The sequence below is a fragment of the Python bivittatus genome, unplaced genomic scaffold (assembly GCF_059951505.1).
Source record: "Python bivittatus isolate LINGU-HERP-01145 unplaced genomic scaffold, Pbiv_v1 ctg000410_np1212, whole genome shotgun sequence".
Taxonomy (NCBI): Eukaryota; Metazoa; Chordata; class Lepidosauria; order Squamata; family Pythonidae; genus Python; species Python bivittatus.
The window spans coordinates 1,802,374-1,829,833 of NW_028277067.1; the positions used below are offsets into that span (position 1 = coordinate 1,802,374).

The following is a 27,460-nucleotide window of genomic DNA, read 5'->3' on the forward strand; positions in this document are numbered from 1 at the left end:
TACCTACTGCCAGATCCTATGGCTGTCTCAAAAGGGTGGATAAGACCATATAGCCCAAGATTAGCATTCAACCCATGGGTTGAAGAACAGAGGGGGATGGCAAGAGCGTGGGATTTGCCAGGAAGCTCTTCATTGCTTCATCCCGATTTTGTCCAAGCCTTTGAACAGTTGCGGTCCTTATTCAGTCCTTCCTGTTCTGATGCCCTCCAGACATGGCATCCCACTCCTTCCACCATCCCTACTAAATAGCCAGTTGACTGTACTGGATGGCTATGATGGAAGTTATATCCAACACATTGAAAGGGGGACAATTAGAATTCAATTCTAAATGCGAGCCTGGGTTCACTGTGCCAAATTATGGACTAATTCAGTGGGAAGGATGGAAACAGTTTCTTTTTTTTATTATTAAATTTTTTTAATACAGTAAAAGTATAAAGAATCAAAGGAAAGATAAGAAAAAGAAAAGAAAAGAGGGGAAAAAAGTGGATAGAGACAACTTTCTAGATTGTAACAGCAGTTAAATCCTGGTCTGTAACAAAAACCACATGTTTAGCTTCATATCCTAAAGGGCAGGCAAGAGAGCAGCCATCCAAGCCATTTTCTCCCCTACAGCTTGGTTAAAATGCTTCCCACCCATCTGTGAGGCAGCAGATGAGTAACCAATGTAGAATATCCCATCCCCATTACCAATCCTAACCACCTGTGTTGTGGCTTGCAGTCAGTGTCCTTATTTCCAGTCTAGGGAAGGCTGTCCTCCGCAAACCCTTCTCAGTGCCATCAGCCAGTCAAGACACCATCTGATAATCATAGCAAAAAAGACATCTCTCTGCTGTGGGTAGGTAGGAGAGGAGAAAGGCCCTAAATCCTTGAATTTTTTTTTTTTTTTTTTTACTTAGTCCATTTGGCAGCTAGGTAATGTGGGACATTGATCTTAATGGCTCATGTGGCAAGAAGTAGTTATTTCCATCACAAAGCATCCAAAATAATTCCTTTTCTTCCTACCATCCACCATTCCATTATTAATAATTGCTTCTACAGTCCTGATAAACTAGAACAAAAACCCAAGGAATTTGTTATCTGATTATAAAGAAATCTTTGAGCACCTGGAATGTTTTAATTTGAAGCTCATTTAAATCATAGAATCCTCTTGACTACAGGAATAAAACAGAATTTGCTTCTGGGGCCCTGAAGCTACACTTAGCAGCCACCATAGACCTGGCCAGCTGCCCTTGTTCTCTCTCTCTCAGTCCTGGCCTGCTGATGCAAACCAGGGGCTGACAGTGACCCCTTCATTGCTCCTCCCTCATCTACTTTCTGAGTGGATATTTGGAGGAGCACTGAGTGCAAGTCCTTATACTTTATCCCTAAGCTGCAGCTACACACAAATGCTAGGTTAACGAGAAAGTTTACATACTCTTTTGCTCTGAAATTATCTATGAACCAACTTGCTTCCTCTATTTTTCTTTCAGGGTTTCCTTTTGCCAACCAGAGATTCAGGTGCCCATTTTGGGAATCTGCTGCCCTCTGTTGTCAGCTGGCTGTTGCTAAAATTTTGGCAAAGGGAATCATGGTACTCCTAGTAGCACAAGTCAAAAGGCATCATGCAACAGCAATTCTGCCTTTTTTCCCGTAATTGCTTTTTTTTAAGGAAAGAAAGAGATGGAAGAAGTTGGTAACAGTAGAGAGGGAGGTTATAAACAATCTGCCCCATACTCCAGATGGAAGCACTATCTGGCTTCACCCCAAAAACTCAAAGCTTTTTATTTCTTAAGGCATATTTAGATTCTGTGCTTGGAATTCCCAGTATACTCCATTCCCTTTTTTAAAAAAGCAAGCAAGCAAACAAACAAGCAGGAAGCCCCCAAACAACCATGAGAACTTATGTGGCTCAAAAGTAAGATAAGAAAAAGAGGGAGAAGGGGAGAAGGATTAAGCTCATCCTGCCAGCTTGTTGCTGAAAATCTCCCCTAGCCTCTCCCCTACCCATTCCCCATGCTGGCTGGGGAATTCTGGGAATTGAAGTCCACACATCTTCAAGTTGCCAAGGTTGAGAAACACTGCTCCAGAGAATTTTGTATTTGCTGTTCATACAAGCTTCAGGAGCAACGAAGGGTTGATTTTCAACAGCCAAACAGTGGGAAAAAGGATTAACTGTCATACAAGCTTCCCTCTTTATGCAGGCAATGGTTTAGGCCAGAGGTGGGCAGCCTTTGGTGGTTGGGAGCCACACTGACTCTTCTGGGCAGAGGCACCAGGGTACAGATGCATAATTGGGTACTGTGAAATGTATGGTTGAATAGCTGAGATTTTTGTCCTTCATCTCTCTCTCTTTCAGGGGGTACTTAGGGTTTATATTACAGTTTACATGTATTTCCCACCTCAAAAAGGCAGAAAATTGTGGTACTGATTTGCAGAAATTGCATTCAAAAAGAGCTTTGGAGACTGCCGAAAGGGGGCTGCCAATATCAGCTTTGTATAAACTGCTACAAATTGAATTCTAATTATAGTTTTACACTTTGAGCTGTTATGGTGTTCTGTTGTTGTTGTTATCAATATTCTATGGGTTTCATACTAAAAAAAAAAATACAAGGGTGTCAAAGTATTTGTGGCCACATCCAACACATTAGGAGTGGATTGTAATCTTGCCTATTATATTTATCACTCAAGGGTACATGCCCTAAAGTGTGATTCTGCAACAATTAACAACAAGAAAGGAGTAGAGCACAACTGCAAAAGAGTGGCAGAACTGCAGTCTAAGAATTTTATTGTAATATGGTTTTGCCTAGCTTTGCTGGTCCATGAGCTGTTATAATAGTTTCCATTAGACTGAATTAAGATTTAATCAAGCTCTTTGAAATCAATTATATTCATGATTAAGCCTGGATCCAAGAGTTACTTTTACAATCATTTAGCTTTTATCTTCCACATTGTAAAATATTTGTCATTTGGGCCCAATTTTCTTCAAACACACATTAATAATAATTTAGAAGATAGCTATTTCCTTGTTGCTATGGAATTAAAGATTAATGACAGCAGCAAAAATGGTGAATCATTTTACATCCTCCAGATGTGCTGTGCTGTATCTTACATTTCTTATCATTCTCAGCTCCAGGTTATGATAAAATTTATAGTACAACACATCTGGAGGATATATGAGATTGATTTGGGATGCCTTAATACATTCATAGAGAGCCACTTTGGTGGAGTGATTAGAGGTACTCGGTTAGAAATTGGGGACTGTGAATTCTATTAATGACTTAGGCACAAGGCCAGTTGGGTGACCTTGGGCCAGTCACTCTCTCTCAGCCCTAGGAAGAAGAAGGCAATGGCAAACCCCTCCTGAAAATGTTGCCAAAAAAGTGGCAAGGCTTGTTCATGTAGTTGTCAGCAGTCAAGACTAGTTCTAAGGCACACACGTATACACACAAACGCTATTCATAAGCACAGAAGAAAAGTGCTTCTTTGTCTTGTTGCACCAGGAAGTATCAATTTAATTTAAAATGAAAACAGGAGTGGCTTGATTTGAGAATGATCGTATTGAGGTGGCAGCAGATAGCACAGGAGAGGCAGAATAGTCTATAAGGACACACCTGCTATTGATCTTACTGCTTGGTCTTTACTGACTTTTTTTTTTTTGTCTGCGCTCAGTCATTGCTGACCCTGCAGTGACTGCTTGGACGAGTCCTTGCAGTTTTCAAAGCAATTGTTTTTCGGAAGTGGTTTGCCAGAGCCTCCTTCCTAGAGCAGAGCCCAGCTGGCGAGCGCAGGAGGCGGAGTTTCCGTTGCTTTGCGCCCTTTTCGGGCAAGCGCGGTTTCGCGCTTACCGGCAACTGCTCCTGACTCCTTTTGCAAGGCGCCGCCAGCATTTTTCCTCCCACCGGAGTGAGAGTACCCATTTATCTACTCATGTGAGTTTTCAAACTGTTGGGAGGAAACAGGAGCTCACCCTGTTTAATGCGAAGGCTGGACTCGAACCGCTGAAGCGTCGACCATTTCTGGCCGGCAACTTTCAGCGTCATTAAGCCGCTGCGCCACCGCGTTTACTGACTACAAAACAACATTGTTATGCCAGTTCTTACAGGTATTGATTATTGCCACAATCTCCTTCAAAGCAAGATCACCTTCCCTGATCTCAAAACAAATTAGCATTTTCAAATAAGAGGCTGGATGGGAACACTAGAGAAGAACCATTGCCTAGATTCTCAGGAATGCCCACATAAGTGAATGATGTCAGTTGTGGGGAAAGGTCTGAAAGGGAAGTAGCAGAACAGATGTTACTTGAGAAGTAACAGTCCATTCACAGCTTCACTTACCACTCCAAAGCACATGTTTATTCTTGGTCATGTTCTCCTAGTATCATTTATGTAGGTGCAGTTTCCAGTAGTAAGTACTACACTTCTTAGGTGTGTTTCAGTGATATGCGGGCTCTGTGAATCTGACAGATAACGATGCTTCTCTGCACATTGTTTATTTCTTTTTTGGAAGAAATTCAGATAATCTGTCTGTGGCGGTGGGAAAAACCCTGATGTAACCTGCTTTAGTATGTAGGAGAGCCCTGCTGGAACAACCTTAAGGCCTGCCTGAACCAGCATCCTGGTTCGTATTATGGCTAGCCAGATGCCTCTTGAAAAGCCCACAGTCAGATTTCTGCAAATCCACTATAACTTGAGCTCTCAGTGTTAAACAGGTTATTGTTACATTGAAAGAAATGTTATACTGTATTTGCTTTGGTTGAACTGGAGACTGTGCCATTTATAACCTTTGTTTCTCTGTGTCCCAGGAAAGATGACATTCTGGTGGGTGCACCTCTTTTCATGGAACGCCGCTCGGCTGGAAAACTCTATGAAGTGGGAAGAGTTTACTTATATCTGCAGCAAAGGAGACCACACCCTTACAGCACTCCTTGGCAGACACTGACAGGCACAGATGTCTATGGCCGTTTCGGCATGGCTATTGCTCCTTTGGGTGATATAGACCAGGATGGATACATTGGTAGGAAGGAGTGGATGAGAAATGGGGAGGAAGGGAGTCTGAAAAATCCCAATGTTATATCTCCGCTCAGCTACCTCCCACTCTTGAAGGAGAGACTACTGTATCATCACATGAACCAGGGTTCATCATGGTGGAGCCTAACTGTTTTAAACACTGGTCCCTGGTCTTGGAATAGTTTAGAAGGTAATAAGTATGCATTTGACGTTGTGAAGAAGCTGCTTCCTTCACCACAGAGATCCTGCTCTCATTGCTGAGATCCTATTAAAAGATCCACCTGGAAGTAACTTTAGTCATCTGCAGTACCCTTTCCCTATCCTATTAGTATCCATACCTATTAGTATCCTAAAACCTAAATTTGGGGGATGCCCAAAGAGCATTCAGTTTAATATTCTGTCCTCCTGATGCTTGAAGTTGGCCTTGTCATCTCCCCACTTTCCCCTAACCATGGCACAAACATTTATTTATTGTATTTATTTACAGTTTTTGTAACCTGCCCCAATCCATAGACTTTGGCCAGTGCCATGCCCTGGCAACATTTTTTTTTTTTTTTTTTGCCATGTCCTTATGATTTTGCCTTCATCTAGTCCCTAGCCCTTGGGTGAGACAGACTTATGGCATCATTCACTGTGCCGGGGTTAAAATAATGTTTTCCTCTTAAATTAGAGTGTCCAATGATAGCTACAAGGTGTGTAAAAACTGTTAAGCTTTGCCACATCTGAAGTAAACTCAAGTGACCAGTAGTGGGTGGGATCAGAGAGGTGTTCTGATCACTGGTCCTCCCCATCTGTTGCTATTCTGCTGTATCTCCCTAAAGAGCTAGACACATTGGGCATACTAGTGAGCTATCAGAATTGTGCAATGGCACAAGCTATTTAGTTGGCTGTTCCATAAGTACTTTAACTTTATTTGCTGGTCTAGTGAAAGGCTGAACTAGTGTAACAGAGGAATGATGGATCAACCCCTTGCCCCCTCTTTGCCTCCTGAGAACAATGAGAAACCTGGAAGTCAGTGTTAATTGTCTATATTTAAAAAAGGAAAAGAAATGGAGAGAAATCCTAAATAAAAGTGAGATTTGGCTACCTTTGTGACACCAATCTGTTATTGTTGTTTTACTTTATTTAACTTGGGTTATGACCAAAAGGAGTGTATGAAAAGGGACACCAAAAGCATCCTAGGCCTGCCCTATTCCATGCTGCAATGCCACGGTTGGTAGATGCTTTTCTTTCTGACTGCTGACATGCTGAAGAGGAAGAAATACACTAGTTGCTTTGCTTATCACATGCTACATATGCATAATAAGGACAGCACCATTTTGCAGTGAAGCAGAACAGAGGCAATAGGGGCAGGATAGGGGTTGACTATGGGGGCAGCAAGTTTCATGCGAGTGTAGTTTTCTGCCTAAAAATGGAAGGACAGCAGTTTAATTCAGCAGTGGGAAAAAACCCTTGTGTAGGAGAGGGGAATTTCCTCTTCCTCCTTCTTTCTGTTTGGGTTCTTTACCTTGTGTTTCTCCATCATGGAAAATATTTCCCATTATATTTCCTTCCACAGACATAGCCATAGGAGCACCCTTTGCTGGCCAAGATGGAGGCGGCCATGTTTACATCTACCGTGGGCACAGTGAAGGATTGAGTCCATCCCCAAGCCAGATCCTGGAGAGTCCTTTTTCTGAGCCTGCTGGTTTTGGCTTTGCCATCCGTGGAGCTTCTGACATTGATGCTAATGGCTATCCTGGTAATACAAGGTTTTGTTATGTTGTATGCTTAGCCCAATCTGTTTGAACTAAAATACAGCAATGCTGAAGTCCCCCAAGAGTTTTGCTTTGATCTCAACCAGCTTTCCCCTAGCATGGCCCTTTTAAGTGTATGTCATGATGATTTCTATAATTCTAAACCAGCATGACCTTTGGGCTTGTGGATTAGAAATTATGAAACAGGTAGGCCAACCTGAAGAACTATGTTAGGGAAATACTGATTTAGGCCATAGGCAGGTTGCAAATTTGTTTTAATTAGCCAAAGTTATGAATATGTGTGAAATCCTCTGCTTTGTACAAGAGAAGCTTAGATTGATTATTATTCTCTTCAGTGAAATGGGTAGCACTGAGGCCTCAGAATGATGGTTGATGGAATGCTGCATCCTTAATGCCTCCCTTCTTTTTATCTTGTTCCTCACACCCAGATGTGCTGGTTGGTGCTTACAGGGCCAGCAAGGTGGCTATCTACAGGTGAGCGAATGTGGCCAAACCCTTGGGTCTCATTGTCTGAAATGGAGCTGTCAATGTTTTTGCTCTGGAATTTGTGGCATCATCTTTCTGGACCAAGAATTGTCATATGTTCTCTCAAGAGCCCCATTCTTTAAGGAAACACACTGGGCATTTGTGTAAACTAGTGCTAGAAGGGCTGCAAGGAATTTGTACCAATTGGCTTAGTTGGGGGATAGAATATGTCTGAAAAATGGCAAAGTCTCCTCATTATGGCATAAGTTTTATTCCATGCCCCTTTTCTCCTATGGATAGAGAGGGAGAAGTGAGTAATAATCTCTTGCTCTTTTTAATTTTTTATTTATATTTAACAAATGCTTGTGAATTGAAGATGAAATTGTGAAAGGAAGAAAAATAGATCAAGGAAATATTGAAGAGGCAAAAGGTCTTATTTAATATTGATTTTTTTGTTTAATCAAATGTAGAAATATAGGATTTTGTTAAATCCTATTGATTTTTATGGGCCTGTTGTAAGTATGAATAATCCGAAGTTTTGCAATAGGAAACCCTAACTTAAATTATAAATAGGTCCGTTTCCTAGGCAAAAGTGATAGAGTTATGGTGATTGTTGTTCTTACTTTGCAAATAGAAGTGTTGTGCTTGCACATTGACAAGTTTGGAGACCCTGGAAAGAAAGCTCATTGAGCAAACAGAAATAGTCCCAAGCAATAGTGATCTACCACCTGAATGTCTTGGAAATTATTCTTGTTAATCAAAACTTCTTAGCAATTTTTTCCAGCTTGTGCCCATTTTTAGAACTGAATCATTTCTTTTTCGGACTAAATCCAAGTTTATAAAAGCTGTTCTCTTCACTTAGGTAGGTGAAAAGTGACATAACGTCTAAGGATTGGAAATAGAGGTCATCCAAAGCTATTAAACTGGATTATATTTTTGCATATAACCAAATGTCAAACTTCACAAAAGTATACGCCGGCATTACCAAACCTGGGGGCTTTCAGATATGATGGGAATTCCGGCAGTTCTTATCCTAGCTCACCCGGAAACCCTTTGACTGGGAAAAGTTGGTATACATCCAAGCACGGGAAGAGGGAGGAGAACCTGCAGTCAAAGTAGGTTCACTGAGAGGAAGGTCTGTGATGTGATGCAGCTCTTGGGTCCAGGGCTTCCTTCTTCAATGCATGTCTTACAGATGGATTGCTATATTGCTCCCATCAGCCCCACTCAACTGTGAGAGCTGTAGAGCAATGCTACAGAAGGACATGAAATTGGAAAAGGCTGGCCCAGGGCATGGTACTGTTGAATTAGCTTAATTAAAGGCAGGAAATTTTATTGTAGGGAAATCTCACCAATCCATCAGCATATGTCCATCACTAGAAATTCGGGAAAAGTCCCTTGGGATTTCTGACATTCCTGTGGATCTTTTAGTCACCGTTTATCCTAACTGCATATGTGCCTCTGTTATGTTTGTCTTCCTTAGAACTCAGCCAATGATTGTACTCAAAGCCCACATTTTCATACCTGATGTGCTCAATTCAGAGACGAAAACATGTCCAGGAGCACAGGCCAGCTGGTGAGCTTAGTGGGAAGGGTATCTTTGCTGTCATGAATAATTAACCATGGTCCCATTTTGTGTGCTTTGCTCAACATCAGAGCACAACCACTGGATTTCCTTTCCTGGTGGAAAATCAAGAGTGGGAGGATTTAATTTCTTTGGGGGTATCCTTTCCCTAACTGGTATTCTCCAGATGTATTGGGATCTCAATTCCCAGAATCCCCAGCCAGCTGAGAGAAGATGGTTAAGGAAGGTGATTGTTATAATTCAGCATATCTAACAGGCACTAGCTTTGAGAAGGCTGGTCTAGATGTATTCATTTTAGGAAAAAAAGATATCCTCTAAGAAGGGAGTGATGGAGCATAGTAACATAGGATAAGGACCCTAACTAATAAGTCAACATAGTCAAAAACACAATGAAACAAAACCTAGTTCAGTGATGGCAAACCTATGACATGCGTGTCAAAGGTGACACACCACGATGTTTTGGGTGACATGCTAGCATTCACCAACACTCAACAATTATTCTCCCTGTTTGAGTTACCAAAGAAACTGAATTTGTTTTATTCGTATTTCATTTTTGTAATTATTTGATATTTCTTTATATAATACATAGCACCACATATGACTGGACTGTATTTTTTTAAAATAAATGACTATGTAAAGAATTGTTTCTCTTTTGTTTTCTTGGGGGGAGGGGTGACATGCCAGCAGAATCAAGTTAGGCATTTTCCAAATTTTTGACACACTGAGCCCAAAAGGTTTGCCATCATTGACCTAGCTGGAGCTTTGAGAAATCTTTGCCATTTGGCACTGCCCCACTGCCCGGTCATAGATATCTGTTAAAAGTGTAAATACAATAGCATCAAGTCTTTAGCACCTTAAGACCTACTGACCATAAGGGGGCAGTGGGGTGCAGGTGAAAAGGATTTAATCTGTTTATTTGTTTATTAGTTTGCTTATTCTTTGTCTAAGACTGCTCATCTGAGATCATTTTTTTCTGCCTTTCTTCCCAAGCACATACTCACAGAGCACACGCTCTGAATCTCCTCTTGGTAGGATGTTGCTAGTTATGTGCTAGACTTTGCCTATTCCTATAATGTATTTCCTGTAACCAAATCTCCTTTTTGGTATACTTATAAAACCTGCTTCACTAATCATTGTTCAGGTCAGATTCCCACTCTCAGGAGTACATGTACAGAACACTTCAACCTCCTATTGCCAGTTGGGTATGCTCAGTTGCATACAGTATCCAAGTTTGATCTGTGAAATGGCCCTCATTGTCTTTTCCTTCATCAATGCAGCTTCACCATCCAGATGTGTGTAGGGATATCAGGAAAGAACATTCCATCAGAAATCGGTGAGTGTTGAATCAGTGGCAGGGAGGGACAGAGGCCATTGTGGTCATGGAGATAAAGAGAGGAATGAGATAAAAATCCAGACTGTATGAATCCTGAGGTTTCAGGGTCTGCCCAGGTGAAAGATTTTTCAGAAACTTGGAGGCAATATTGTAGAGGTAGCATCGCCCACAACACAATTTTTCTCATCCTGCAGAGTCTCTGATCAGGCAGAATTAGTAGGATTCAGTAGTTCCTCAAGCAATGTCTGTAGAAACTTAAAAACTAGTTATCTTGGGACAATTGACAAGTTTTTGCCTGATTGCCATGGGCTTCTTTTTGATAGTGCCCACAGTCTCCTCTGTCCCCATGCCCAGAGCAATTCTGGAATTATTATTTAATTTTTAAAACGTATATGAAAGTATGCTTATTTATTAATTTATCGGCATGCTTAGCACTTCAGACAGAAAGAAAGAACCAGGATGTATCTCCCTTTCTTAACTCAGCAGTGCCAGAAATGAAATTAACTAGTCCGAAAAGAATTCTGCTGATTTCTTTGAGAAAGCAGCTGAAATTAAGAAACTACTTAAGAAATTGTGTTTCCCACCCACCCACCCACCAAGAGCTGCTTTCCATATTTGTTTATTCAGAACTGAAAACTACTAATTCTATTTCAGCATTAGTGGTTGTAGTAAATGGGGGAAGGATCTATTATATTAGTTATATCTAATCTTGATGCCCCACCAAAATGCTGGACTAACTTCCTTTAATCCTAACCAGCACAGTATTGCTATCCAGTGGCACTTCTAGAAGACACTTAAGTTAGAGAACGGTGGTATTCATCACTGAAACAGTTCCATACTTGAGAGAGTACATTCTTTCAGTTACATATTCCTAAATTTTCTGAATTCTTTCATAGCCGCCACTAGCAAAATAAGCATGGACTATAAGAACACTGAACATGCTTGAGCCAAAAGTCTTGTCTTCTACAACCAAAGACAAGAGTTTGGTATTCTAGTTATCAATATGTACAGACCAGTGTTTCTCAACCTTGGCAACTTTAAGATGTGTAGACTTCAACTCCCTTGTGGTCTGGGGAATTCTGGGAGTTGAAGTCCACACATCTTAAAGTTGCCACGGTTGAGAAACACTGGTATAGACAGTGATCTTGTCTGTTGTTCTTCACAGTGATCCATTGTGTTGCTTTCTGCTTGTCTCCTTATGTTTGCTAGAACTGAATGCAGAGCTACAGCTGGACTATATGAAGCAGAAATTTGGGCGGCGGGTTTTCTTGCAGCAAACCAACCATTCAAGCCAGATATTCCAACTGAAGCTGTCAGGAAAAATTCCCCAGACCTGTGAGAATGTCACAGCTTACTTGCGGGTAGGGGACTCGGGCATCAAAAGTGTGTGTGTGTTTGTGTGTATGTATGTTTGGAATAGTAGGGAATGTTTCAGCTGTATGTTCTGGAAATTATGTTCAGCTTTGAATGTTGCAGCCGAAGTTTTGCAGAGAAATAAGGAAGAATGCTGAGTGTATTTTCCCTCCTGCAATTTGGGAACCACCGCAGCCCACCTTCATATGTTTGAACCTTTGATCTCTCATTTTGAGAGGTCTGGTCTTGGAGGTTTTGGCCTCTTTTATGGTACTTTTCTTTCTTGAAATCAAGAAATCAGGTTCCTTATGTTACTGTTATATCAATATCCCAACATCTTGGGAAGAGGAGAGCAATCTCCAGATTTATTTATTTATTTATTAGATTTATATGCCACCCATCTCCCCTAGAGGGTGGCTCTGGGAGGTTCACAATTAAAATCAAACATTAAAAACAGTAAAAATATAAATATCCATATTAAATTACCTAAAAAAAATAATACTATATAAAAAAACTATACACATAAAAAGACTATATAATTCAAGATGACGGGGGGGGGGGGCGCAGAATCAATTACCCCACCAGCCAATTCCAACAATGCAAGCCCCCATCAGGCCCCCAAGCCATCTGGGATAGCCAAGATTTCACACTCTTCCTGAAGGCCATGAGAGTGGGGGTGCACCACACATCGGGTGGTAAGTTGTTCCACAAGGCAGGGGCCATGACAGAAAAGGTCCTCTTCCTAGACCCCACCAGCTGAAATTCCTTGATTGGTGGGGTCCACAACATCCCACCTCTGCTGGACCAAGTGGGGTGGGCTGATATAACAGGGGCGAGACGGCTCCTCAGATAACCTGGTCCTGTGCCATGAAGGGCTTTAAAGGTAATAACCAACACCTTGAATTGGACCTGGAAGCAAACCTGCAATCAGTGCAGCTTGCGTAACAGAGGTGTTATATGTGTCCACCTGGGGGCATTCAAAACTCTGCACCTCTGCATTTTGTTCCAGCTGTAGCTTCCGGATACTCTTCAAGGGTAGGCCCATGTAGAGTGCATTGCAGTAATCCAACTGGGAGGTGACCAGGGCATGTGACCCTGTGGAGGGCCTCCTGATCCAGGAAGCGGCATAACTGATGCACAAAATGAAGTTGTGCAATCTCCAGATGTGGATGAACTACAAATCCTAGTAGCCACAGCCAGCGAGCATGGCTAATGGTGAGGGATTCTGAGAGTCATAGTACAGTAAAAGCTGGACAGCTACTAATTCTTTTTTTCTAGGAAATACGGTTGGTATCTTTGCTTCTGGTGGGGCTCCTGCATGTCTTTCAGTGCATAAATCAGAAATAATTTCATTGTGGCTATGTTTGCCTGCTATAATGCAGAGGTTAGTCATCCCATGATGATGTTGAGTGTATGAGGAAATTTGAGACTGGAAGGGTATTTCCTTGCTCATAGAATTTTAGACACGGGAAGCAGTGTTATGGATATTAAAGTTACCACCTTTTTGTTTTAGCAGGACTTTTGTGCCTTTTAGTTTTGACAAATACTACATACCTCTTTTTTGTATCTAGAAATTGCTCTTTGCAGAGAGGGGAACCTGTGGCTTCTCAAACAGCTAGAGGGTCAACATTTCCCCACCTCTGTGTTAGCGTTACAGACCTTCCAGAAAGATATAACCTGAGCACACATTTTCCAAATGGATGTCCTCCAAAGCTGTCAGTCCTGCACACCTGGACGACACCCAATTGGAAAAAACTTCCCAATGAGATCTGCAAACTGCTTTTTACTCACCCCCCCCCTTCCCAGGATCAAGCTGATATCAAAGACAAACTGAGTCCCATTGTTGTGAGCCTCAACTTCAGTTTGGCATCCTCCTCCGCTGTTGGAATGCTGCGACCTGTGCTGTCTGGTCAATTGATGGTCCAGGAACAGGTAAGATTTCCCTCCTCTTCAGCTCAGAGCAAGTGCCTAGAACCACTAAATTCTGCTCATGAGTTTGGTGTGTGTGTGTTTGTTTGTTTGTTTTAATGTTTTATATTGCGACTGTTATTTTGATGTGTGGTTTACTTGTTTGTTGGTTTGCTTGTCTGAGTACTTGTTGAACATAGGGTATATGTTCTAAAATGTCTCTAAAATAAGTGTTTCCAAAGAGGTGGCTTTTGGAATGACAAACTTTTGCAGTAAAAAATACCCTATGCTTGCCCAAGAACAGCTCTGAGTAGATATAATACTCCTCTCTCAGAACTAAATCCCACACATCTGTTGAAATCACAGATCATAGTCAATGATAAACTGCTTAGTCTTAAGGTGCCATGAGACTTTTGTTGTTGTTATTACTAAAATGAATTTTGAATTATTTAGCTACCTCCTGTTTATAGAGAGATTGGAGCAGTCCTCTCTGAACCAGGAGCCCAGCTGTTTGATCAAAGATTAGGCATGCCAAGTAGAAAAGAAATGTGTTTTTTACGTAAGAGGTATGCAGACTGAGGGCACTGGAGGCTTTAAATGCAACTTCCAGAGCCCTCCAAAAGTTGCCACCAAATGATATTTTTTATGTGAAAGAATGGGGGAAATAATTGAATAGAAATCATATCAACTGTAAACATAAGTTTAATGTTAATTCAGTTTATAAGTAGATTAAACCAAAATAGATGTAGTTTTTGTCTGTTTTCATCTACTTATTTACCGTGAAATTATCTTATTTAAGAATGGGCAATTGCAGTGGTATGCAGATAGTTAACTGGACTTAGTGAAAGGTTCTACATGCTCTGAGTTTTCTACTTCATACCTGGTATTTTCATGTCTCTAAATTGAGGGGATTTTCTTGTATATTCCTTGGTTTCCTACTATGTAGCTGTCCATGTTCACCTCCAAACTGTATTTGCTATTCATTCAATGATAGCTGTTTAGGTTTCCTCTCACCCACAGACCCGCATCCTTATTGACTGTGGAGAAGACAACATCTGCATTCCGGACCTCAAACTCTCTGCTCACACGTAAGCGCCAATAGCTTAGTCTGGTGTTGGCTGCAGTTGCTGAGGGGTGAGAGGAAAGGATATTACACATGCTTATGTGTAATGTTTGTTATCTTTCTGTGTGTCTTTTGCTCAATACCAAAGATTCCTTGCAGGACTTCCATGGATCTACTATAGGAAAACATGTAACCATATTTCTTCTGAACAAAAGTTTGGCTGGGGACTACCCATACTGCAGAGGAGATGACCTATAGTTTATAAAAAGGACAAAGTCTTCATCATCACTCATTTTTATCAGGATTTCTTAAAAAATAATTTTATTAATCCATTTTCAAATAAATATATATATCATAAAATGAACAATTCGCCACAAGCAACGAAAAAGAAAACAACAAAAGAAAACATAGAGACAAGAAATCTGTAATTACAAATATATTCGAAGTTCACCTGATTGTATAAGTCTTTAAGAGAAAACACTAAGCTTTCAATGTTCATCAAGCCTGTCCAATAATTTTTTCCAAAGGGAGAGGTAATGTGACATTTTCTGATTGACAAAATACAGTATATAATTTTCTCAAAAATTACTAAAACACACACCTCTGAAATCCAGTCCATTATATCTGGAGTTACAGTATTTTTCCGTCTCATAAGGATTATTCTTTCTGCTATTCCTAGAGCACAAAAAACTCAGAACATGTTAAATTCCAAGTAGTTGGTATATAATTTAGTACAATGTGAGTATCTTTAAAAAACAGAGTTTTCAGGACTTCTGGTGAGGATTTATGATGAACTAGATGTCCCTGAAGGAGCGGGGCTGGCATCGCGGCGGAGCTGATGGTCAGAAGGTGAATTCTGGCTGCCATAATCTCTCCGGAAAAAGGAGAGATCATAAAAACCAAAGTTTTCCCAATAATTCTGTCAACATATTGTATAACATTACTCCAAAAGGAGTATAAGGAAGAACATGACCATAACATATGAGTTAAGGTGCCCTCAAATTTCTTGCAACACCAGAAATTTGTTCAGTGAAGGTCAATGCAACTGATGCATGTGCAAAGGCAGGCATGGCCTATCATGTTCTTGGAATAAAATAGCGCCAAAGTTGTCCTTGAAAAAATCTGTGGATACTTTGCTTCTTTTAGAAGGACCAAAACATTGCAAAATAAATGCTATACTTAGTATTTGTAATATAATTAATGAGAACTAGTTTGGTGTAGTAGTTAAACGCACTGGGCTAGAAACCAGGAGACCATGAGTTCTGATCCTGCCTTTGGTACAAAGCCAGATGGGTGACTCTGGGCCAGTCACTGTCTCTCAGCCCTAGAAAGAATACAATGGCAAACCAATTCTGAAAAATATTGCCAAGAAAACTGCATGGACTTGTCAAGTCACCACAAATCAAGACTGACTTGAAGGCACCAAAATAAATTAATACATGTAATTAATGTAATAATATTTTTATTATTATTAAGACTCTGTCATAGGCTGAAATCCAATGCCATATGGTTTCTTTGCAAAGTTGTGCCTTCAGATTTCTGGCATGGATAGCCAAGCTGGGATGTAATTTACCTTCCTGTGATTTTGTAAACCTCCTTCTGACATGTTGGTTTTGACATAACTACAATTGCCATTACTTTAGTCTGGTTTGGTTTAATGCCTTCTTTCATTCGTGTTTCTCCCAAATACTATATTTCTTGAACTTTAAAACATTTGTTTTTGTTTTCAAATTAACATTTGAGGGCCTGGCTTTTTCCAGTACCAGTTTTAATCTCTGATCACATTCTTCTGTGGTGTCCCATAAAAATATTAATCCATAGTGTCTGTGGAATGCCTTCCATCAGTTGCTGCATGCTGCAATGAAACATTTCCAGACTAGAACATAACGCAAAGGGCATGTGTTAAAAGTTGTACTGACTGATTTATTAGACCTACTGTATATTACCACTGTATGTTTTATACTCAAACTGTAAGTCAGTTCATTCACTGTACAGATTTATAATAATTAGCAACAAGATCACATTTCTAGCTTTTAAATGAAAGTAAACAAATAGGGTAAATGATATTGATTACTCCTGGTAATTATCAGAGACTTTATTAAGATTGATTTCATACCAGAAAAAGTAACATATTGTCTGCTTTGAGGTTTAGTTTGTTGATTTCTGTTTAAAAGCTAGAAATGACTTCGCTGCTGACTTCTCTATGTTTCTATAATGGAGGCTTGACTTACAGTTTGATTAAAACACACAGCAGTAATATAGGTCTTAGATTAGATAAATAAATAGATAATTGATAGACCAACTGATTGTTTTATTGCAGTTATAGACCAGCACAAAAACATTATATAGCAACATTTGCAATCAATCCAGTAAGAACAATCTTAGTTGTAAAACATGATTAAAAACATAGAACCAAAAACAATCAAAACAAGTTTACAATTAAGGTGAAGACTATGTCAATACAATAACATATAAATGAAGTCTAAAAAACAAAAGAAACTAGAGTAATAAAAATATAGAATATAAAAAGGGAACTGGCTAGCTTAAACTAAATTTAATAAATCACAAAATAATCAGATTACTATGAGGAAAAATATTAAAACTAATAATTTCAATTAACGGTAAGTGTTAAGACATTTGCAAGAAAAATATGTTCTCATGACTGAAGCTGGATTTAGAAATGAAACATTTCTGCAGAAATCTGTATATGTTCACCAGTTTCCATGTAACTCTTAACAATTTGGTCGAGACACTCAGGTCTTTAATACAAAGTAGACTTATGGGAAAAGATTTGCTGGATTTTGCATCTTCCTCTTCCTTCACACAGTTCAAGAGGTCATATGCCATTCATTTTCTTAAATGAAGAAAGAAAGGCAGTTGGATATCAATGAGTGGGAAGGAGAAACGTGTCTTTCCTAATCCAACCAAAATGTTCCATCTTCTGCCCAGTCCTCCAATTGGTCTTGCTGCACACTCAAACCTCAACCAACAATTTTGCCTTGCCAACTGCAGTATTACCCACATGGCATCCTTTCTAATTCCTGATGCAAAAGAACCAAAGTTTGTTTACTGATTTATTGTATTATTATTATTATTATTATTATTATTATTATTATTATTATTATTATTATAGTGTTTAGTTCTCTTTCCTTTCTATGTGGTTATGTCTCAGGAATGAAGCTTCCCTGCTTATTGGGGCTGAAAATGTGGTTCTCATCCAGGCTACAGCAACAAATGCTGGAGAAGGAGCCTATGAAACTGAGTTAGTGGTGGAGCTGCCATTTGGGGCTTACTTCCAAAGAGCTAACAGTGGTGCACAGGTGAGGTCAGGTATGGTTGTTGAATTGTAGCTGCCAGCATCAGTCACCACTGAGCATCTTGGCTGAAGTTGCTATGAATTGTAGTTCAGGAACATCTGGAAAGCCAAGTTGCCCACCGTGGATAAGAGGTTATCACTGTGGCTAAACACTGACAAAAGTGCAGCCTTATAGTCTCTCTTGCCCCTTATGGAGTGGAGCCAAGAAAAACAGATGTTTTCATCTTTGTTTATTCCATTCGTATGTTTTTAAACGTTATTTCCTAAAAATATTTACATTTTCTTGCTTCCTGTGAGTACAGGGCAACCCTCAGTTGGCTGGAAGCTCAGATTTACTAAAACTGATCATGCTGTTGCATCTGGATATGGGTGAAATTATATACAGGTAGTCCCCAGTTTAAGGACAAGTTCCATTCCCAAGGTCTGTCCTTAAGTTGAATTTGTATGTTGCCAAAATAGTATTATTGTATAATACTGTATAAGTAGTATTATGTAATGAACTCGAACCATTGTGCATTGAATTTGAACCATTGTGCATTGAACTCAAATTTTGCTACAATAGGCTCTGTTCTTAACTATGGGTCGTCTGTAACCTGGGCATTCTTAACCCAGGGACTACCTGTATACAAGAACATATTCTTTCCATCTCTCTTTTGCCTGCAGAAAATGATCTGTAATTTTCGCAAGGAAAATGAAACCCGATTGGTGGCCTGTGAAGTGGGCAACCCAATGAAATCCCACACAGAGGTATGAGATTAATTTCTAAAAAGGGCTCATTTTTCAAGTTTGCTCTGAAGTCTGAAAAAGTAACAAAATCTAGAAAGGAATGGAAATTCTTTACTCCATGTAATACACAAAATTATGCTACAGCAAACTTTATTTGCCAAGTTAACCTTTTGCTAAAGGCAAATAAAACTGAATAGGATATAAACAAAACCAGTGCTTTTTCCACCAATGCATGGCACTTTTATTATTTTCATATAAACAGAATAGAATCATTATCAATACCTTTTAATTGACACTTACAAAAAGGCAGTTACTAATTCGTACATATTTTAGTAAACAGAACAATTGATTGTGACCTGCCTTCTCTGATTCATATTATACCACAAATAAATCCATGGTCTGGCACCTACTGGAACTCGGGTGAGTTACTGAGAAGTTGTAGCACAAAGCAAGCCATTGATGCCAAACAACATCCTAGGCTGGTACAAAGTGCTGTCTTATCCTGCCTGTCTTTCTTCTCCTCTGCTCCCTGATCTTAATGTGGCTGTTCTCACTTTTCTTCTTGCCCCTTATTACTTACAGATCAAGCTGGATGTGGAACTAAGTATCAGCCAGCTAGAAGATGCCAATAGTAGCATTGCCTTTGTGCTGCAACTCAAGAGGTAACACTCAGCCGTGTCCCACTTGGCTAGTTTCTGAAACCAATTTCTCTTCCAGTCTGGAGCCTCCCAGATGAACTGAGACTACAATTTCCAGAATTCCAAGCCATTACGATCCAACACATTTCCATGGAAGTTGTAGTCCTGGCAGATTTGGAGGTGCTAGATTGGGGAATGCTACTGTACCAGCATCCTTCATCACCCCCCAACCAAAAGGCAGAGAAACTGCTCTACATCTTCAGTCCTTCTATGTTGCCAACTGTTCCCCCACCTACCTACCCCCCCCCCACCCTTTTCTGTAATTAGCTTTCCTATCACAACACTTTTCCATCCCTTATTCAAGTTGACTTGAGTGTCCCTAGTACTGTGAAGAAATCTTGGGGCTGCCTCAAAGGTGAGCCCCATTCTGACATCATCATAACTTCAAATTTCTTCTCCAGTAAGAATAGCCTAAACCCCAACAGCAATATAGAACGGCTGCAGGTGCCACTCAAGGTTGATGCACAGGTGGAGCTGTTTGGGTGAGTATAAGCCATTTTGCTCAGCCTCTTTCATTGGAATGTTATTTTTCTGTGAGTGCAGATTATTTTTTTCCTCCACTGGGCGGATAAGAGGGATGCACTTTAATTCTTGTATTTTGTGCTCTCTGTTCCCAGAATCTCTGTACCAGCTGCGATTGTACTCTCATGGGCCCTTGAGGACTTTAAGAACAAGAGCAATGAAGCTGATGACTATGGACCAAAAGTAGAGCACATCTATCGGGTACCAAGAAACAATAAGCAGAACTGGAAATATGGGAGTCCTAACCCAGTGTTGATACTTTTCCCCATTATTGATCTCTTTTCTTTCTCTTTCTCCATGTCCACACCCTCCCCCCCGCCCCGCATCTCTCCAGTTGCAGAATGCAGGCCCTAGCACAATATCTGGAGCTAACCTGGTTGTGTATTTCCCCAACCACTTCTGGAAAGGCTTCTTGCTTTACATCACAAGAGTGAGCACAGAAGGCAACATCAACTGTTCACCCATTAATGAGACCAACCCTCTAAAGGTAGGACTCATACTGTATCTGGAGGAGGAAGAGGAAAGAGAAAGACCTATTACACAATGCTAGAGCATCTCATTTGCATGTAGAAGGTTTTGGGACTGAATTAATCCATGGCACATTCAGGTTAAGGATTCAAGAAGCTGGTAACAGAAAGACATCTGTCATCAAGAGGCCACTAAGGGTAGAGTGGTGCACAGTTAGAATGTGTTAAATTTAGTAGGATTTGGCCTAACCTGGTTTCTACCAGGAATTTTTTATGCCACAACGTAGTTGGAAGAAATTGGGAAGTTCTGGAGAAAGTACCAAAATTCAGAGCCTACAAATGGCTCTTCCCTTGACAGTCTAAAGACTTTGGCTTCAAGAGCCCCAGGTGACTGCATACATGTATATAACCAGAACTTGGGTCAGAGAATGAAGAAAAAGGAAAACCCAGTGGCTGTGATGATCATAAAATATCCTTAGCTTGATTTGTGATAACCTTGGCTAGATTTTTTTTTTGGGGGGGGGTGGCTTAATGTATTGTATTAATTCAGCTTATGGTTTGCTTATAATTTATTGTGCAACCTCAAAAGATGGGCTAATTCAGTAATCAGATTAAGCATGTTGTGAATGCAGCCATTATGAAGTAGCCAGTTTTCAATTTTCAACGACTTCAACAGCATCCAGAGAACCATGGTGTAGATTCTCCACCTTTTACTAGAGAAATTAAGCATGTGTGATTTTGTTTGTACGTATTTATCTACTATAGCCTTGGCCTTCCCCTTATAGCTCTGAATTTTACCCTGTATTGATATTCTTAAGTTTGTCAAGCTTGATTTATTATTGCTACTGCTACTCAGGAAGTATAAGCTTATCCATGATTTGCTTCCCCATGCAGGACTTCTGATTGTCTGAAATAGCTGACTGAAATTTGTATCAAAATTATCCTTTATGGTGTCACTTTTTACTAGTTCATACACTGAACTAAGCATAATGTGGCATGTTGGATTTTGGTTGAGCATGTTGTGTGAACCCAGTCACTGTATTTTCCTAACCATGTATACAGGTATACAATATACTTGTGGTTTAGCATATTGCGTGTACAGCATATTGAACAAACCATTATTAAGGAAACCATAGTTACCTAGCTAGCTATTTACTATAATACATTTTCAAATCCATCAATATTCCCTCTTGTTTTCCTAATTCTCTTGTTGCTGTGCTAATTTGAGAGTATCAGAACCAAAAACAAATGTGGAAAAGCACTGTGCAACAAAGGACTTCTTAATAATGAACAGATTATTACGTATCTGTCCATTGAGCATGTTCTTACTATTTTCTTCATCATAAAAGCAGACAGGCAGTAAGGAAGCAAGAGGGGAGAAGGAAACCATAACTTAGTGTCTCTTTTTCATCATAGCTAAAAGTCCAGGAGCCCACAGTTGCTCCTAGTTACAACCTGACAATCCCCTCATGGCGTCGGCGTGAGAGGCGTGATGTCAGCCTTTCAACATTCAAGGAACCTATTGTGGTGGTGAGTCTTTGGGGAAAATACCTTGAGATGTCTTTGTTGTTTAAATTTCATAGGGTAATCCAAAGCAATTGACACTGGATCTGAGTCCCATTTCTTTGCTCTTCATAAGTGAGATTAAGCCAGTACTCACTGGCCCAATCTGCACACCTGGGAGTTACCTATCTTCCAGTGTTATTCTGAAAATAAATGACACAAGTATTCTGTACATTAAAGTTTCATAAAGATTTAGCGTAATTACATACTGTTTCAACAGAAACATTAGGTTAGGAACTTGTTTGTTCTTAAAAAGTCAGGACTTCAAGACTCAGAAGTTTCCAGCTCTCCTTGGTGGTCTTACAGAGGAATGTCCCACCAGTTGGCAGGTTCTGTGATGAAAAGCTATCCCATTTCTAATCCACATCTGTCTCGCCTGCCTGTAATTTTCCCTAAGAAAGAAATTGCTACCGCTGAAATCCAAAACATTACTGCATGCTACACTTTCAGCCACAATTCTGCTGCCAGTGGGAGTGCTCAATTTACCAGTGCAATTATTTCTCACCATGACCCCTTCTCCCCTGTTCTGTTCTGTATCCATGTGAAACTAGAGTAGATGCATCATCTGCAACAATCTTCTTTTTCTCTCCTATCCTCCAGTAAAGATTTACGGTCTAGTTTGTGGAGTCTCCCATGTACCAGTTTTCCTGATTTAGAATCTTCTTCTCCAGCTGTTGTGCCATTCAGAAAAGATTTGGATTGCAAGTTTGCAGTTACATGCTCACATGGCCTGTGAAAGGGCCTTGAAGCATTTTAATGCATTGTTTTCTCTCCGTTACACCTGATCTTTCCTCACTACTGACTTGTATGAATAGAGAATGTGTGAAGGGATCTTTGATTTTTGTTCATTCGTGACCAAGTACAATGAGTGGAATAGAGCTGCATGATGCTTGTCAGAAAGGGAAGGGACTTCAATCACATGGTCTCAGCCACCATCTTGTTCCTTTTAACTTGTCCTGCAGACGCCTTTGCTTTTTATTTTCCACCACTGTGATGCAGGGTTGCAGGAACCAATTACAGCACCAGTGGCATTACTGTGGTTATTGGTGTTACTGCACCTGCTAGTTGCTGTCCCTCAGCCGGCACTCACTTGTCAGCTGTTCCTCTCTGGAATGGCTGTTGCTTGCCTTGGCTCAGCTCAGCTCAGCTCAGCTCAGCTCAGCTTCAGTGGCTTCTCCTCTTTTCCTTCCTTCCTTCCTTCCTTCCTTCCTTCCTTCCTTCCTTCCTTCCTTCCTTCCTTCCTTCCTTCCTTCCTTCCTTCCTTCCTTCCTTCCTTCCTTCCTTCCTTCCTCTTTCTCACCATTGCCACACTTCCTCTTCAGACAGTGCAGCAAAATGGGAAGGGAAGGGAAGGGAAGGGAAGGGAAGGGAAGGGAAGGGAAGGGAAGGGAAGGGAAGGGAAGGGAAGGGAAGGGCCCCAGGGGACTGGGGGAGCATGAGAGACTTCTTTGCAGCTTCTCCTCCCTTTCACTTGCTAAATGGTTCTATTCAGCCCTAGTTAGAGATGGCTGCTGTCCCACTTCACTGGTAGGCCACTTACACTCCTGCAATGACAAAATATAAATAAGGGTACTTCCAGTTTATGCTTTCTATTACTGTGGACCAAAAGTCATTGTAAGGGACTTTTTTTGTGCGTGAAAGGAAAAAGATGGAAAAAGCAGTAGGAATGGAAGGGAAAGTTATAAGACCAGATGAGCGTGTTTGGATTCTTTGCAAAATTATGGGAGTCAGGCATGGTGATAAACTTCCGCTGGCAGAGGCATGCTGGCTTAGCCAGATTTCTGTCACACTCCATAGCTCTTAGCCTAGATGGTACATTTGGAATATAAAACTATATCCTGGATTTGATATATATCCTGTGTTTGATCATATTTTCAAACAATTTCAGTTGATTTTAAAACATTTAATCCTTTCTACCTTCAGAATTGTGGTAACCAGTCGTGTGCTATCATTCATTGCCAAGGGGGGACACTGGAGAGGGGCCATGGAGCTATGGTGACCATTCATTCAGTGCTGTGGCTGCCAAGTTTCCAGGAGGTAAGAAAGGAGCTTACAGTTTAATAGGTATAGTCATCCCTTTTATACCCACCCGGAAGGGTCTGCTCTGTTAAATCAAAGCCTGACTAAAAAAGGGGAGGTATCCAATTAGTTTCCCAAGGGACTACTGGTATGTTGCACTGAAATTATAAACACAGTCTACTCAATATGTCATCAGGATGCTGAAATGTTGTGGCATCCAAGACGACAGATACTTGTCTCACGGAACTGACAGTGGAAAATTCAGCACAGGATCCACAGAAAAAGAAGGGGCAGCAGGGTAAATTGAGAAACAATGTGGTGGTTTGAGTTCTACTCTCACCAGTTAGTAGGCCATGGGAACTAGAGAGTTGTGCCTAAGACTTTAAGGAAAAAATACACTCTGAGGAGGGATTTGAAGGAAATAAAAAACGGCAAGCAGATCCAAGCGTATAAGGTAGCAAGTGAGAAAGGATGGAGTTGCATGAAGAAATAGAAGCCCTTTGGACAATGAAGGTTGTGGAGCTGGAAGAATAAAAATCATAGGGCAAGATGTACTGGTGGATGAACATAGAGAGCTGTAAGGGCAATATAGCACAGTGGTTAAAGGGATGAAGTAGGACTGGAAAGAACTAAGCAGAACTCCCCAGTCAATCAAGATATTCAGTCTCTGATCTTGAGTCAGTCATTGTCTGGCAGCCTAACCTACCTTATAGGATAGTTTTGAGATTAAACTTCAGTGAACAGAGCCATTTATACCACATTAGACTACTGTAACTTCTGTGTTGGATCTTAGAGCAGGTGGCAAGCCAGTAGATGATGCAGGAGGCAGAGCCAACAAATGTTTAGTCCCTTTCTGCCTCTTCCCGCTCCACATATTAATGAGGCTCCCATGCTACTTCCTTCTTCCACAGCAGCTTCCAGAGCAGCTTCTTATCCAGTCCCAGGCCTGGTTCACCACTACAAGTATGCCTTACAACATTCAGCCAGAGGTTGTACCCGCTGGGACTGCCCTGGTGAGTCCAGAACTCAGTTTTTCAGGATTATCAGCACTACTGGCAAATGTGAAGTTTTCCATCAATATCAGCATTTGTTCAACAGGCTTTGAATTTTGGCTTTGAAAATCAAATCAAAGGATTTCTTGAATCATAGCATTTATTAATTTCATAACGCAGTGCTAAGTATCAACTTGCCTGGTTCAAGCCTTTTCTTTCTTTCTTTTTTTTCCCTTCAGTAATCCAGAGACTGTAACTCAAATGCTGAAAGTGCTAGCATGGGGGTAAGAGATGGACTGAAAGCTAACAGAATATTTCCCCCAAGAGTTTGTTTCCATTTTAGAAATCTAGAATGCATTACCTCATTCATTCCTGGATAGCCCTTGAAAGTTGCTGACCCCTGAAGAATTAGATAATGTTGTGCTCCTATGTATGACTGTATGATTTGAGATTATCAATGGGCCTTTATCCCACATCTGCAGCCCTTTGTCCTTCTCTTAATGATATTGAACAAGAAAGGCTCTAATTAGCCATTGTTTCCCATTTAATCTGAATTGGGCAAATATGTTTTCTAAAACTTCAGGATTTGATAGGATTTCCTATATTAGAAACACCTTTATTCTGAAGCTTCAGTCATCTTGTTGGAGACTACCTGGCCCTGCAAAGGGGAAGCAAATAGATTGTTTGTAGAGACAAAAAAATCATTCACATTTCATTTTATTAAACCAGGATATGATTGTTATTAGAGTCACTAATAACTATTTAGCAAAATCTTTCCCTCCAGAACATAACAGCAGTTCCATCCATTAGCAGCCCTGCAAGTGTGACAGACTGACTGTTGGGGGTGATGACAATCACTATTTTACTATTTGTTCTTGGCTGTAAAAAACACTCAGTTACTTTGGACTAAAATACTGTTAATTCATCTGGCTTTCTTTCTCCCATCTCTGTCCTGCTGCTCACAGGCTAAAACACTGGTGGAATGGGTGAACCCTGATGCCGAGAGAGATATCCCTATATGGTGGATCATAACAGCTGTGTTGGTGGGGCTTTTCCTTCTTGCAGTCTTCATTATTGTTCTTTGGAAGGTACATGAAACCCCTGGGCCAGGGAAGCCTAAATATGAAGCATGGGATGCAAAAACCCAAGAGTATGTTCCTCTTTATCCATGCAGATGTCCTGGAGATAGAGCCAGGGCCTGCTTTTCTGAGGCAGGGTGGCCAAGGATGCATCATGTAATCCAGAGAACATAGCTGATGAACTCCCTGATGTCTGCTGGTTGCATTAGCTTATTTGTAAAGAACAGAAAATAAAAACAATGCATTTTAGAAGTTTTAAAAAATAGTATCCGAGTAAAGTTAAGGGTGGTGGCAAAGTCACAAACAACTTAACTTGGGACTATCCCCTCTGATTGCCAATTCCAACCTAGCTTTGGAATAGAAACTGCCATGATGGGTTTGGGCAGATGATTGAAGACATGATTCTCATTCAGTTTCTTAAAATGAATTGTTGGCAGCTATGAGATTGTTTAGAGAGTTAGCAGTTGGAAGGTGCTTAGTTTTGCCTCCAGGCTCTTCAGTTAATATCTAAATAGATGTATAGGTTTGTGTGGCATATTTTAGCCATGTCAGAAGCATTCACCTATAAGAATGTTCCTCTTGCATGAAGAGAGACTTATTCACCCTATTTATCCCCCCCCCCGCCTTTTCTTCTGTAGACGGGCTTTTTCAAGAGAAAACGACCACCCACTGAGGATGAGGAGCAGCTAACTCATGATCCTGGGGTTCAGTCAGCTGAAGAGGGGCAATAGGGTATCCTATTCTTCCTAAACTCCTCCCACGTCTAATCTTGTTCTTGAATGGATCCATCCCTTGATGGTATGGAAAGGACATCAGCTAGCAAGATACCCTGACTCCCTGTACCACCTGCCTGTTGTTGTTGTTTAATTATAGCTGTCACCACCTTCTTTACCCACAATTCAGGACACATAAAAACAAGATTTATCTAGTCCAGAGTGCATTTCAAACAGCAGAAATCAGACATCTGTGAGAAGACCACAGGCTGCACAGAAGTGCAATTGGATCTCCTGCTCATGTTCTCCAGTAGGTAGTGTTCAGATGCCAGTGACAGGCAGTGGCTGTTTGTACACGTTGTAGAGAACATAATTTTACTCACTTCCTGGATGTGCAATTCATATTTTCATCAGCCTGCCAATTTCAAAAATCAGGTCCTGGCTGCAAAACCTTCTTATAACTCCACCCAAGTGGATCACCAATCACAGACTCAAAGACACACCCATTTATAAAAATGAAAAACAGATGATGGAAAATAATGTTATAAAAAATCCAGTAAAGAATCATCTACAACTTACGTAAAAAGTACAAGTTTTGCTTATGAAAGGTGGAAGGGAAATAAAAAAACTGCCTAATGTATTAAATACATATGAAAATTATCTGTTTCCTTCAAAATTCTTACAGCTAAGAAAATTTTTATTTTTTTAAAATAATATTTTTATATACATCATTCCTTTTTATATCATTTCCCTTTATTATATAACTCTGTTCCAGACTGCAGTATAGAAGATATCCCTTAATAATTAAGATATAAACACTCTCGGAGGCAGTTTGTGGGCTGATCTGAGAAATGATTAACCATTCCGAACTGACCATCAGTCTGTTCCCAGTTATGACAATTTCTTCCCAATATTT

The 27,460-nt window shown here is 40.4% G+C and overlaps 1 protein-coding gene across 2 annotated transcripts in view; it reads left to right on the forward strand.

The window, feature by feature from the left end:
- ITGA2B (integrin subunit alpha 2b) overlaps positions 1–27,122 on the forward strand; it is a 42,579-nt gene extending 15,457 nt beyond the window's left edge. Inside the window, exons 12-30 of one of the 2 annotated variants that reach the window (XM_007423454.3) lie at positions 4,781–4,992; positions 6,544–6,726; positions 7,171–7,216; positions 8,691–8,783; positions 10,070–10,125; positions 11,335–11,486; positions 13,285–13,410; positions 14,407–14,474; positions 17,622–17,769; positions 18,429–18,512; positions 19,074–19,153; positions 19,591–19,671; positions 19,807–19,912; positions 20,046–20,198; positions 21,595–21,708; positions 23,665–23,778; positions 24,672–24,773; positions 25,718–25,840; positions 26,470–27,122. In XM_007423454.3, coding sequence (XP_007423516.4) covers positions 4,781–4,992; positions 6,544–6,726; positions 7,171–7,216; positions 8,691–8,783; positions 10,070–10,125; positions 11,335–11,486; positions 13,285–13,410; positions 14,407–14,474; positions 17,622–17,769; positions 18,429–18,512; positions 19,074–19,153; positions 19,591–19,671; positions 19,807–19,912; positions 20,046–20,198; positions 21,595–21,708; positions 23,665–23,778; positions 24,672–24,773; positions 25,718–25,840; positions 26,470–26,562 — 2,134 coding nt within the window. In that variant the 3' untranslated portion in view covers positions 26,563–27,122. The remainder of the gene's footprint in view (positions 1–4,780; positions 4,993–6,543; positions 6,727–7,170; positions 7,217–8,690; positions 8,784–10,069; positions 10,126–11,334; positions 11,487–13,284; positions 13,411–14,406; positions 14,475–17,621; positions 17,770–18,428; positions 18,513–19,073; positions 19,154–19,590; positions 19,672–19,806; positions 19,913–20,045; positions 20,199–21,594; positions 21,709–23,664; positions 23,779–24,671; positions 24,774–25,717; positions 25,841–26,469) is intronic. The other variant, XM_025163556.2, reaches the window with a different exon arrangement.
- The last annotated feature ends 338 nt before the right edge of the window (positions 27,123–27,460 follow it).